At 44.3% G+C, this 12,445-nt stretch overlaps 1 protein-coding gene across 10 annotated transcripts in view; it reads right to left on the bottom strand.

Moving 5' to 3' along the window:
- The window catches only part of LLGL2 (LLGL scribble cell polarity complex component 2), a 68,731-nt gene that overhangs the window by 6,177 nt on the left and 50,109 nt on the right, over nt 1-12,445 (bottom strand). For 7 of the 10 annotated variants that reach the window (XM_083725648.1, XM_083725650.1, XM_083725651.1 and 4 more), the window contains exons 15-22: nt 10,424-10,716; nt 8,397-8,535; nt 7,027-7,177; nt 6,737-6,853; nt 4,757-4,923; nt 3,796-4,057; nt 1,872-2,025; nt 635-678 (exon numbers count right to left, since the gene is read on the bottom strand). In XM_083725648.1, coding sequence (XP_083581774.1) covers nt 635-678; nt 1,872-2,025; nt 3,796-4,057; nt 4,757-4,923; nt 6,737-6,853; nt 7,027-7,177; nt 8,397-8,535; nt 10,424-10,716 — 1,327 coding nt within the window. Of the gene's footprint in view, nt 1-634; nt 679-1,871; nt 2,026-3,795; nt 4,058-4,756; nt 4,924-6,736; nt 6,854-7,026; nt 7,178-8,396; nt 8,536-10,423; nt 12,408-12,445 lie in introns of those variants that run through there. The other 3 variants (XR_014560952.1, XM_083725652.1, XR_014560951.1) reach the window with 3 other exon arrangements.

Below are 12,445 nucleotides of genomic sequence, written 5' to 3'. Positions count from 1 at the left end.
CCCATTCATTTCAGTGGTTCTACTCTGGGTAAAACATAGTTGAAGACAACCCATTATGCTTGGCATATCCACCCTTTGAAGTTCTTAAAAGGGCAAGTTAACCCGATTCTGACAATCTATGACTCCTCTGAGTGATGTTCATGATCTGGTCTTTAAGGGCCTATTTTAGAATTTGAAGCCAACATACAAGCAGCTGTACCAAATATACTTCCACCAACCTATGCTCCTGTGGCACAGAATGGCTTCTCCCATTTTAAAGTTCCCTTGAAAAGGAAACAAGCAGAAACTCTCAGAAGACTGGGCCTCCAATTGAAGATCTTAACTTTGTAGGTTGACATGGGACATAAGTACCCCAAGTCCTAGGCTGAGGGCATTACAAGTCACAACCAGCACTTTGTATTGTGTCCAGAAACAAACTGGTACTCCATGAAGCTCTTAAGACATTATCCCTCCTATTGAAACAAGCTAACAGCCTTTGAGCTAGATCCTAAGCCAATCTGAGTTTCTGACCTGCCTTCATGGGCCGTTTCCTGTACTGCACTACTGGAGTAATCCAAACTGGATGTTATGTTACATTACTAAGCAGGCAGCACTGGACCAGCAATTTCTTTCCGTACATTCACATTTTTCTTACCATCTGCCCCCAGATCACTGGCACTCCATCCCGATTCCTTGCTACTGCAGAAGATAGAAAGAAGAGTCAATTAGACAAGATCATAAGCCAATTCCAACCCCCTAGACATTGCAAGTCAGATGCAATTATCATAGGCACACAGAAAGCCATGCACCCTTGGTTTACACTGCGCTACTTTGACAGGTACATGCTGCCTCTTAAAAAACCTTCAGCTTTTAAGTCAGTTCAAAATTTGTGTGGGAGTTCACATGACTGCTCATCCTTATAAAATTCCCCAGCATATTGAAAACTAACGTATCAAGAAGAGTAAGCAAAACAACAAGAACCCTTCTCTATGTTTTGATTTTTTCTTTAAGACTACTTTTGTTATGTTTGTAAATTTTGTACATGTTGTATTCTGCCTTCAGCATGGCTTTAGCTTTGGAAACGTGTCATACAAATAAAACGACTGATTGATTTTCTACATCTAGGGATAGACCAATAGGGAGAGATATATTCCCCCATGTGAACCCCCATCAGCGGTCTAGGCAGAGGCGTATCCACTTATGGCAACTAGGAGATGGTTAGGTGGTTAGCTAGAATTGACGTGTACCAGTTCTGACATATTTTGCTGCTACCCTTTAACCATCCCACCTAGTGCACACACAAAATGATTACACAGCCTGGGGACTGTATGTTGTACCCAGCTCAGAAGGCTTTGTTTTGTGGAGAGTCATTCCACAGGTGGTAGAATCTCAGCACCAGAACATATGGCAATATGCAACTTCAGCATTTTTATAACCACTTCTTTTTTCAATAAGAACAATGAATAGTGGGTGGCAGATAAGCAAAGCCTTGTCAGTACATTGGGATGGCATTAGGGCAGGCATAGGCAAACTCATTTAAAACAGGCACCCCAAAGCCCGGCCCTCCAGATGTTTTGGGACTACAATTCCCATCATTCCTGACCACTGGTCCTGTTAGCTAGGGATGATGGGAGTTGTAGTCCCTAAACATCTGGAGGGCCAGGTTTGCCTATGCCTGCATTAGGGGATGAGCAGAGGCATTGTCAGATCATGTAGGTGCATATGGTGGCAGGACAGCAACCCTAACCCCTTTCCAGAGTGACCATGGGCCTCCTTTGTTGCAGTTCCCATGGCTACGCATGTCATATTCAACACACAAAACCAGCAACACAAAGTAGAATGTTGCATCCTTTCTATCATCCACACAATACAAATGCCACAATCATTCATACTTGGATATCCTTGATGCCTTCTCCACGCCAGGTGTGCTGTGCACATGGCTGTTGCCTGTGTTTTCAGGTACTTTTACTAAGCATCGTGGTTCAACCAGCCACTTTGGGGAAAGTGAAAACCTCTCAAACTCTGACGGGGAGATGAGATAGAACCCTGCAGAGGAGAAAGATGGAGAAATGGCAAGTTGTGCATGCACAGATGCAGAAAGCGTCCCACAAGAGTTTCCCAAAATATATTTTTACAAATCTTACTCACTCAGAAGACTAAGCTTAAGGCTGCAAACCCACATACACTTATTTTGAAGCAAGGGCAATGGGGGGGGGGGGCGGACCTGGAATTAACTTCAGAGTAAACATACAAAGGCTCAGCTGCATGAGCACTTTCCAAAGTCATGCTTGGTGCTTGTGACAGATTTTTTAAAAGAGATCCCATGTTACTATTTAATATTTCTCAGCTAGATCTCTGGGACTCCTATGCATGGAAAGATCCAAATACTGTATGTTTGTCTGATTCTCATGCAATGTTCTCTCAAGCACACTCTTTTCAGACCCCTGTGTAAACCATTTTTTAACTTAATATGCTCTAGGTTAGATTACTGCAATGCATTATACATAGGGCTGCCTCTGAAGATGGTTCAGAAGTTTCAGCTGGGGATCAGGCTGCTCACTGGGGCAAGATGGTTTGAGCATATAACACTAATTTTGGCCTGACTGCAGTGGCTGCCAGTTAGTTTCCAGGCCCAATTGAAAGTGCTGGATTTGACCTACAAAGCCTTAAACAGCTCAGGACTGCAGTACTTCAAGGACCGCCTCTTTGTATATGAACCAAACCAGACTCTGCGTTCATAATCTCAGGCCTTTCTGCATGTGCTTCCTCAACGTGAGGTCTAGAGGGTGGCAACATGGGAATGGGCCTTTTCTGAAGTGGCTCCCTGTTTGTGGAATTCTCTCCCCTCGAGAGGCTCTCCTGGCATCTTCACTACATATCTTCAGGCACCAAGCAAAAATGTTTCTCTTCAACCAGGCATTTGGCTGATTCACATTCTATGGCTTTTTAAATGTATTTGTGAGAGGGGGGGTTACTGGCTTGTTTAGGTTTTATTATGTATTTTGTATTTTTATGTTGTGAACAATCCTGGGATCTTCGGATGAAGGGTGGTATAAAATTTTAATTGTTATTATTAATAAAATAGTAGTTGTAGTAGTAATAATAATAATAACAATAATAATTTATTATATACACCCCGCCCATCTGGCTGGGCTTCCCCAGCCACTCTGGGTGGCTTCCAACAAAATATTAAAATACAGTAATCCATCAAACATGAAAGCTTCCCTAAACAGGGCTGCCTTCAGATGTCTTCTAAAAGTCTGGTAGTTGTTGTTCTCTTTGACATCTGGTGGGCGGGCGTTCCACAGGGTGGGTGCCACTACCAAGAAGGCCCTCTGCCTAGTTCCCTCTAACTTGGCTTCTCGCAGTGAGGGAACCTCCAGAAGGCCCTCGGTGCTGGATCTCAGTGATGGGGTAGAACGATGGGGGTGGAGACGCTCCTTCAGATATACTGGACCGAGGCCGTTTAGGGCTTTAAAGATCAGGACTAACACTTTGAATTGTGCTCGGAAACATACTGGGAGCCAATGTAGGTCTTTCAAGACCAGTGCTATGTGGTCTCGGCGGCTGCTCCCAGTCACCAGTTTAGCTGCCACATTCTGGATTAATTGTAGTTTCCGGGTCACCTTCAAAGCAGATACTACTATCCCAACTAATATTTTTCTTGCTTGCTTTCACAGTATTGTGGATAGAGGGACAAAATAACTCCCCCTTCTCTCCCCCACTCCACATTTATCTATTTTGTACAAGAGGCAGAAAGGCTTCCAAGACCTAACACAATGGAGCTTGGTAACCTGTGGATGACCATGCTGTTACCTTGCCCATATCTGGTGAAGACACAGGAGGCAATGCCACTCACATCCTCCTTGCGGATACAGGGGTAGCGCACTTGTATCTTGAGTGCAGGTAGGGAAATGATCTGGATGTCTCCCAGGTTCGTCAGAACAGCCAGGTCATTCTCACTGTGCTCACTCTTACAGCTGGCAAAGTTGGTCACTGTCACCTTCCGAACCCGGCAGCCTTCCAGGGCCGTCAATTTAAGTTTCAGTTTGGAGCTGACTTTGGGCAACGTGAAAACCTGCCAATGTAAACAAGCTGCGTAATAAATCCTTCATTCATGCAAGAGCCATCCAATCTCCGGTCAATGCGTAATGAGTTTCCTGCTGGTGTGTGGCAGCAAAGCAGCATGATTTAAGTCTAGCTGCCAAAACGAAGCTGTGTAGTCTCTCTCCCGCCTTCAGCAGCAAAAAAGCCTGGATTTCTGACAGCGGCAAGGGAAGGAGTAGCTAAACTTTGCTGCCACTCACTGCTGTACATAAGGGATTTGCAAGCATCTCTCACATGGCTAGGTCATATCAAGTCTGGGCTTGCAAATATCTATCCTCAGATACATAAAAATAAGCAGAGAGCCGGTTTGCAGTCAACATCCCTGAACAGAGTCTGTTTTCCTTAGCCCAACTCTGCCCCTTTCTAGAGAAGCTTCTATAGGCAGAATATCAAATTCAGGAGTAGGGAAAGTGTATCATAACTCTATGATCTGCTCAGGTGGCAGGGAAGGTTGGAATCTTTGCAAACTTCCAAGCATACAGTATGCTTTTCCACCTCCCCAAATCTGAACATGCCCTTCAGCAAAGGTGACAACCAAGTATCACCTCAAAACAAGCAAATTCCAGGAAGGATCTGCAAGAGTAAATGAATTCCCATACTATAATTTCTCTGGCTGCTCTATTCCAATAGGCAAAGAGCATGCATATACACAAGAATGCTATTGTGTTACCTTAAGCTGTTCTTCCGACACCACGAGAAGCTGGTGGCTCCCTTGCATGTTGGGACTCTTGGAAAGGTCATGGGCCACTTCCAACGGCTCTGGAAGGGGAGTGCTCTGGCCATCCAGAACAACGATCCCGATAACAGGAGCTCTGTGCATGAGCTGGATCTCTTTGGCTGGAGAGACAGCAGAAAGCACACGCCAAATGAGGCAGGAGGTTTGGTTCAGAGAGAAGCAAACTGTTCCGACAAGGCACACTTTCTTCTCGCAGAACCCAGCTACCATGCTGGACATACATGCTGGGAAGCAGAGAGGAAATATTGGACTGAATCCAGTGTTGCACGTCAGCACTGGACCCAATCCATTGTGGTTAGAGATTCAGATTAGGAGTGGGGAGACTCAGGTTTAAATTCCTACTCCGCCATGAAGCTCATCGGCTGACTTGAGGCCTGTCACTATCTCTCAGCTTAACCTACCACACAGGGTGGTTGTGGCAAAAAGGAACTACTGTACATATGGTACTCAAAGCTCCTTGGAAGAAGGGTTGGATACAAATACAATACAGTGGTACCTCGGGTTACAGACGCTTCAGGTTAGACTCCACTAACCCAGAAATAGTACCTCAGGTTAAGAACTTTGCTTCAGGATGAGAACAGAAATCGCGCAGTGGTGGCAGCGGGAGGGTCCATTAGCTAAAGTGGTGCTTCAGGTTAAGAACAGTTTCAGGTTAAGAATGAACCTCCAGAACGAATTAAATTCTTAACCAGAGGTACCACTGTACACACATAAGCATTAAAAAGTGATTGAGTTTAGAGGAGAACTGAAGTATTTAAGCTGTGATGCCGCATAGATACTGCATAATTATTTCTTTGGGTGCAGTCAAAAAGCCACTTTTTTCACTGTACAAAGGCAAGTATAGGTATTGAGAGGACGGGACAAAATGAAGGTCAGGGTCTAGTGGTAGATCTCCAGATGATTAGCAATGATAAACAAGAGTTCCTGGCTCCCAGCTGCTTCACCACAAAGACAAAACAACTATTTCTGGCTAAATAAGACTGTGAAATGCAGAAAGCCAAACCAGGAGACATTTTTTGTGACACCACTGAGCGCTCAGTTCAGTTCCAGCACTAAAAACAAGTTCCTAGGCTGAGAATGTGCTCAAAGATGCCCTATTTTGTTTTGTGTTTTAATCCTTCATATCTTTTACACTTTGCTCTGCCTGGTGGGTTTCTGTAAAAGACAAAGCAGCTCTGGACTTTGCCTACTTCTGTATTGGAGGTTGAACTGTGATTAATGGCACATGAAGCCAAAGGGGAAGCTGCCGATCCACCTTCCTTAGATCCGTAAGGAAAATACACATAACCGTCCTATAGATATGGTTACGGAAATGAATTCCATCTCTTATGTCTGGCTGGATGACCCTCCTGACTTTTAAACACGAAATATTTTCCAGATTTTTGTGACCAGAGAGAAATATTTACAAACAGCCCTTGGGCTTGTTTTATGGTGTGTTAAGGACTTTTCCAAAAAAGTACAGAGGCTAAAATGAAGTAAAAACTGTTGCCCAAGCTCATAACATTTCTAGGTAGGTGTTTATGTACAAGACCGTTTCCTTCAGAAAACCACATTATTTACCAAAAAATGCTGTTCCTAAAAGAATCAGAGCACATGCCTGGGGGCTGGTACAGTCCTGCAGTGAAATGTTTTGCTCTTGTTTTGCTCTTCCAGAATGCGCACACAGATTCTGACACCCTACTCCACATTCAGCACTAAGGCTTCTCAAGAGTCAGGTGGTGGGAAGCGTGCAACCTTCTGGATGTTGTTGGACTCCAACTCCCATCAGCCCCAGTCCAGCATGGCCAACAGGCAGAGGATGATGGGAGTCTCTGTGGTTTCCTCACCAGGGCATTTTACAAAGGTACATTCAATCCTAAATCTGGGGGGCAGCTATTTAATCTAAATCGAAAGTCGTCTGATCTTTTCACTCACCCTGCTCTGCTCGGACAGGCTCATCCATTCTTCTCTCGGCTGGAGGAACACGCAGACAGAAGGCATAGACTGTGCCCCCATTGGTGCCAGCCCATAAGGAGGGGCAGTGCCGGGAACCTGGACCAGAGATAACAAAGCCCATGAGCCGAAGTTTCACATATCGCCAAGGGAAAGCAAGCAAGACCATTCCTTATACCCCCAGGCCAGACTTTGCTGGTTTTATCTACCCATGTACATTACTTTGTGGGTGTAATATATTGTTCAAGCACATAGAAGCTGGTCTTACTCACTGTCTCGTAAGAAGGTGTCGGCAAAATACAAGGTGCGAACGAAGCCAGTGAAAGAGTCCTCTGCTGACCGTGCTTCAATCTTCCGCTGGACAGGAGCTAGCTCTATCTCCTGCAATGCATCATGATCAGGCCTGGAAATTCCCTCTTGTACCTGCCCGCAAAACAAAAACGAGAACTAAGCAAGCAACCCCTTTTCGTTTGTTTTATTAGATTTCTTACCTGCCCTTTACCGTAAGGTCCCAGGGCAGTTTGCAACAGAAAAAAAATATACATTTATAAAAGCAAATAAAACAGTTGCAGCCATAAAACAGATAAAAACCATTCCATACAGAAAATGGAAACAATTCCAACAATGCAAACAGCAGTTAAAATAGTTCCAATATAAGCACAGATTGAGATAAAGATCTGTGCTTTAAAGGCCAGAAGAAGGAGGTCTGCAGTAGGTGTCAAAAAGACAACAGACATTGCCTAATACGTAAGGGAGACCATTGCAAAGTGTAGAGACCACCACACTAAAAGCCTGATTCAATTTAGCATCTCTCAAGTGGGCAGATAATGAGTTTTAGAATGATAAAATGGCATCTTTAAATATATATATATATATACCATACTTTTCTGTGTATAAGACTAGGGTTTTTTTATTATTAAAAATGATGTTCAAAATTGTGGGTCGTCTTATACACGGATAAAATCTCCCCCCATTTTCTCAATTTGGAGTCCCCAAAAATAGAGGGCGTCTTATACATGGGGGTGTGTTATACGGTAATATGCATGTTAGCTGGTGTCAGGTGGTTTTAATAAAAAGAAGTCAAGCCAGTTCCAAAAAAAGCCATTTCTTATAGGGATGCTTGCTTTGAAGAAGAGAAACTATTTTTGAAAAATAGAATGCTTTCAGGCCATGTAATGAATCCTTTTGCACCTCTTTATGATGGCAGAAGACTAAGTTTGCCGTACTCCAGGAAACCGGCACAACTCTCCTCCAAAAGGATTAGCCTATAGCTGCCCGAATCTCCTCCTCATATGACATATCAATGCCATGAGTGGCAAGGCTGAGATCCAATACTGTACAGGGGGGCTTTTTCTAATGTCATGAATACGTGTGGAATACAGTGGAACCTCGGGTTAAGAACTTAATTCGTTCTGGAGGTAAATTCTTAACCTGAAACTGTTCTTAACCTGAGGTACCACTTTAGCTAATAGAGCCTCCTGCTACCGCTGCGCAATTTCTATTCTCATCCTGAAGCAAAGTTCTTAACCCAAGGTACTATTAGCGGAGTTAGCGGAGTCTGTAACCTCAAGCACCTGTAACCTCAAGCGTCTGTAACCCGAGGTACCACTGTACGTGAAGCCGAGACAGCGCAGCCCCTCACCTCTGCAGTTCGTCGCTTTCTGTTAGACACCCTGCTCCTTCGCATTCGTCGGAAGGACTGGCGGAGGGACTTCTTTAAAGACTTCACCCTGGAAAGAGGGCCTTCCAAAGCCAGTTGGTCACTGGGATGCAAGGTACACCTAGAAGGAAATTAACAGGGTTGGCTCAGTTTCCCTTTTTAAACCAAGCTGTTTTTTTGGTCAAGTTGCAGCCACACATTGGAAGCCCATTAAGAGAGTTACCACATTTTGCAGCGCAGAGGTCTGAAATACCGTGCACAGGCACTGGCAAGGCCTTTAGTTGCTTTGCATCAGGGGTAAGAAACTGTAGTCCTGCAAATACTTGTTGGACTGCAGGTCTCATAATCCCTGCCCATAGGCTATGGCTGATGGGACTTGGGAGCCCAACATCATCTGAGGTGGCCATCCCAGATGTAAAGCAACATGGGACAATGCTGCTGCTTTTTGCCTGCAGTTCTCAAACCAGGCAAGAGAGCATTCAGAAAACCAGAACTATTCTGAACTGCACACTTTATATTGTTCACAGTATTTGCTTTTGTGGAGTGTTGGCAATTACTAAAGTTTTCCTAGAAGGTTCTAAAGGAAAATCCATTTCGGTGTTTCTCAACAGCCATGAGGATTCAAAGTAAATCTGATGGTGTGTTTTTGTTTTCCTTTTCAAAAACACTGCTACACTGCCTTGCCCTTACATTCCACAAGGATTATACTATTTAGGATTTACGTAGCACTTTAAATGCATTACTTTGATGATTTTTATCACTCTGTAGGACACACCAGTATTAATTTCGCGGAAGTGTACTGTAACATTTGTGGGGGAAACCTTCTCCCCATAATGATCAGGAGGAAGGGAGGGCTCAGCCTCCCTTTGTCCCCAAGGCAACAAAAGGGAGAAGAGAAGACCTTTGGACTTCAAGAGAGCACGCCTGCCTGAGCCTAATAGTGTTGACTAAGCTGTGGTCAGGAAACAGCTTCCTGCTTTGTAGTAATCTTTGGCTGCCAGGGATGGATCTCAGCATTTTGTGGGGGCTAGGAGGAAGGCAGAGTTCTCTCCAACTCCCCAGTTCCTGAATATGTTGGGGGTACCTGCTGCCTACCCACCCCCACACAAGTGGGGCTTTGTAACTTGAGAGAAGTCAAGAAAGAGCCATTATAACAGAAGCGTACATGACGCATGGTGTTCGTATAGAAAAAGTGGATGAGGAAGTTTTTCCTCCCTCTCTCCTTTAACACTAGAACTCAAGGACATCCAGAGAAGCTGAACGCCAGAAGATCCAGGATAGACAAAACAATTTCTTAACACAGTGCGTACTTAAAACTATGCAACTTGCTCTGGCAAGAGGCCATGAGGGCTAACAACTTGGATGGCTTTAAAAGAGGATTAGATAAATTCAAGGAGAGGGAAAAGGCTGTCAGTGGCTACTAGCCATGATAGCTCTGCTCTCTACTGTCGGCGGCAGTGTGCTTTTGAATGCCACTTTTCAGGAAAGTGCAGGCGGAGAGAGTGTTGCTGTGTTCAGCCCTGCTTGCAAGCTTCCCATGGCATCTGGAGGGCCACTGTGAGAGCTTGCTTAAACGATCAGGAGAAGCTATTGCAGATCTAAGCCTAAGGCTGGGAGGAAAATGCTTTGCCTAAGTAATTTCCTGCCCAAACTTTTTATCCAGGACTTCCGGTTCACTGGTTGAACCCTTAGCACTATGCCTCACCAGTCTGGCAGGAAAACCCTGTTTAAGCACATGGCTTTTGAAAATGGCTGGACGTTCAATGCAAGACTTTCACCTAAACCCTTTATAATTATAATAATATATTATTTATACCCCACCCATCTGGCTGGGCTTCCCCAGCCACTCTGGGCGGCTTCCAGCCCTACACTGTATCAGGAATACAATTTAAACATTATCTACCTCTATCTACCTACCTACCTATCTATCTATCTGTCTATCTGTCTGTCTGTCTGTCTGTCTGTCTGTCTATCATCTATCTATCTCAATCAGGAAGTAACCCCCTTACTTGACAAAGACCAGCCGCTTCTGCTGATGATCAAAGAGCCCAAAACCGTGGCTTGTGCCAAAGGCTACGAGTTTCCATTCCGAGTGAAGGGCCAGCGAAGTGACCACAGCTGGCGGCTGACACTGGACCAAGACAAAGGGCTGGAAGCCTGGCTCAAACCGAACAGGCCCATCTTTAGTTTTGAGCCGCTCATGACCTTTCCACCTATAGCCTTCCTGATCCTGGAGGAGGTCCGCCTCTGAATGGTCAACCACCTGCTCTGCTTCTTCGTCATTTAGCTCCATTACAAGTACCTGGATGATGCAGGGTAGGGAAAAGGGAGAAGGTCATTTGGAAGTGTGTTTTGAAACCTTAGCATTGCAAAACCCACAGAGTCTGTGCAAGAACGAAGGCCAGGACAAATGCATTTCCTCCTCTGGGCCTTTACCCTCGAAAGCATTGAGGAATACTTTTGCATTTCACCTATATCCTTCCTCACTGGTTTTTCAACATCACGTCAGCAGCAGGGGAGTTCTAGCTAACCCAATTCACTTTTTGATTAAGTGTATTAACACCCTCCTGCAGCTTAATGCACTTTGAAGTAAAACAAAAGAAAAGAGGTTGTAGGCTTATGTAATTATGCAACAGAGGCAGTCATTTACCAAGTGGCTCTTGTAGCACACTGTGAATCTAAGAAGCATTAGCAGTCTTATTTCAATTTATTTCTGCCCCACCTTTTCAGATACTTTCAAGGCAGCTTTTGAAAGTGATAGGCACAACATATAATCAAAAGAAGCAGCAAAACCCAAATACAATGGAATGTAAGGACAACACCGCTTAAAAAAACAACAGCAACAACCACCGTTCATGAATATCTTATCACTAAACTATTTAGCAAAAATAGTCTTTATGTTTCTGCCCTGCAGCAATGTTAAATCTATCCATTGCTTTCATTTATTTCTGACCTAATCTGGACAAGATTCTCTGCCCACAGCTTTGGCAGGACATTTTGCTTGAGAGACCTGGCAGTTACATGCACAACAGACTGAGTTACCCATTTGGTTCATGATGATCTGCACTCACCCATTCGAAGTCTTTAAAGAGCAGTAGAAGGGTCATAATTCAGAAAACTACATGCTGCTCCTTTCTCATCACAGGTGGGTTGGGCAAGTTGCTAGCCCTGAGGCAAAGCAGCTCGTTTGGCAATCCAATGTGAACTGACATTTGCGGCCAATGCCCACATGACTCAAGCAGGCGTGTTGTTTTGGGTTTTTGAAAGAGCTGCATGACTCCTACAAGTGCAGTGGGAATCTACTCTGAAGAGTGTGTTTCGGATGCCAGGAGTCGGTGTATATTATTATTATTTATTTTGATTTATTACCTGCCCTGACCTTAAGGTTCCAGAACAGGTTGCAGCAATTTAAAAATACAACATTGAAGGTGATCTGATACAGTTCAAAGTTAAGAAAGCCAAAAAGAAGAGGAGTGGGCGCGTCACAGCTGAGAGCCCAAGGGCAAGTTGTAACTATCTTCTAACCTGAATTAAGGCTCTTTGAAAGGCTTTGCATTTCACAGGAGAAGACATGCATATTTGTCCCCATTCCGCCCCCCCTGACATAGATGAACTTCTTTATCTAATTATATGGGGCAGAGCATCTGTGAACCGTGTCTTCCACAGTCTAAACAGCAACAAAAGCTTTCAATAGGCCAGTGGTGTTGAGGCAGGAATTGTCAAAATGTCTTCCATGGAAAGGGCCACTCTATCCCAAATCAGTAATTCAAAACTAAGGATTCTCCTTGGTGCTCTCTGACAGGGAATTAAAGAGCAGAGATAGAAAAAAATTAAGTTGCAAGCTGGAAACTAGCCCAGAAAGTTTGCATTGTCAACACAGTCCACTGACTAGTGGAATGGTTCGCCTAGTATCAACTTAGCAACTTAATCTTCCCTACCTGTTCTGGTATACAGACACTGCCGCATATAAAGTCATATATACATACATTCCTACTATACAGTGGACGCTCAGGTTGCGAACGTGATCTGTG

Source organism: Podarcis gaigeae (assembly GCF_964106915.1).
Source record: "Podarcis gaigeae genome assembly, chromosome: 2".
In the NCBI taxonomy this organism is placed as follows: domain Eukaryota; kingdom Metazoa; phylum Chordata; class Lepidosauria; order Squamata; family Lacertidae; genus Podarcis; species Podarcis gaigeae.
This window is presented reverse-complemented; position numbering and strand designations above follow the sequence as displayed.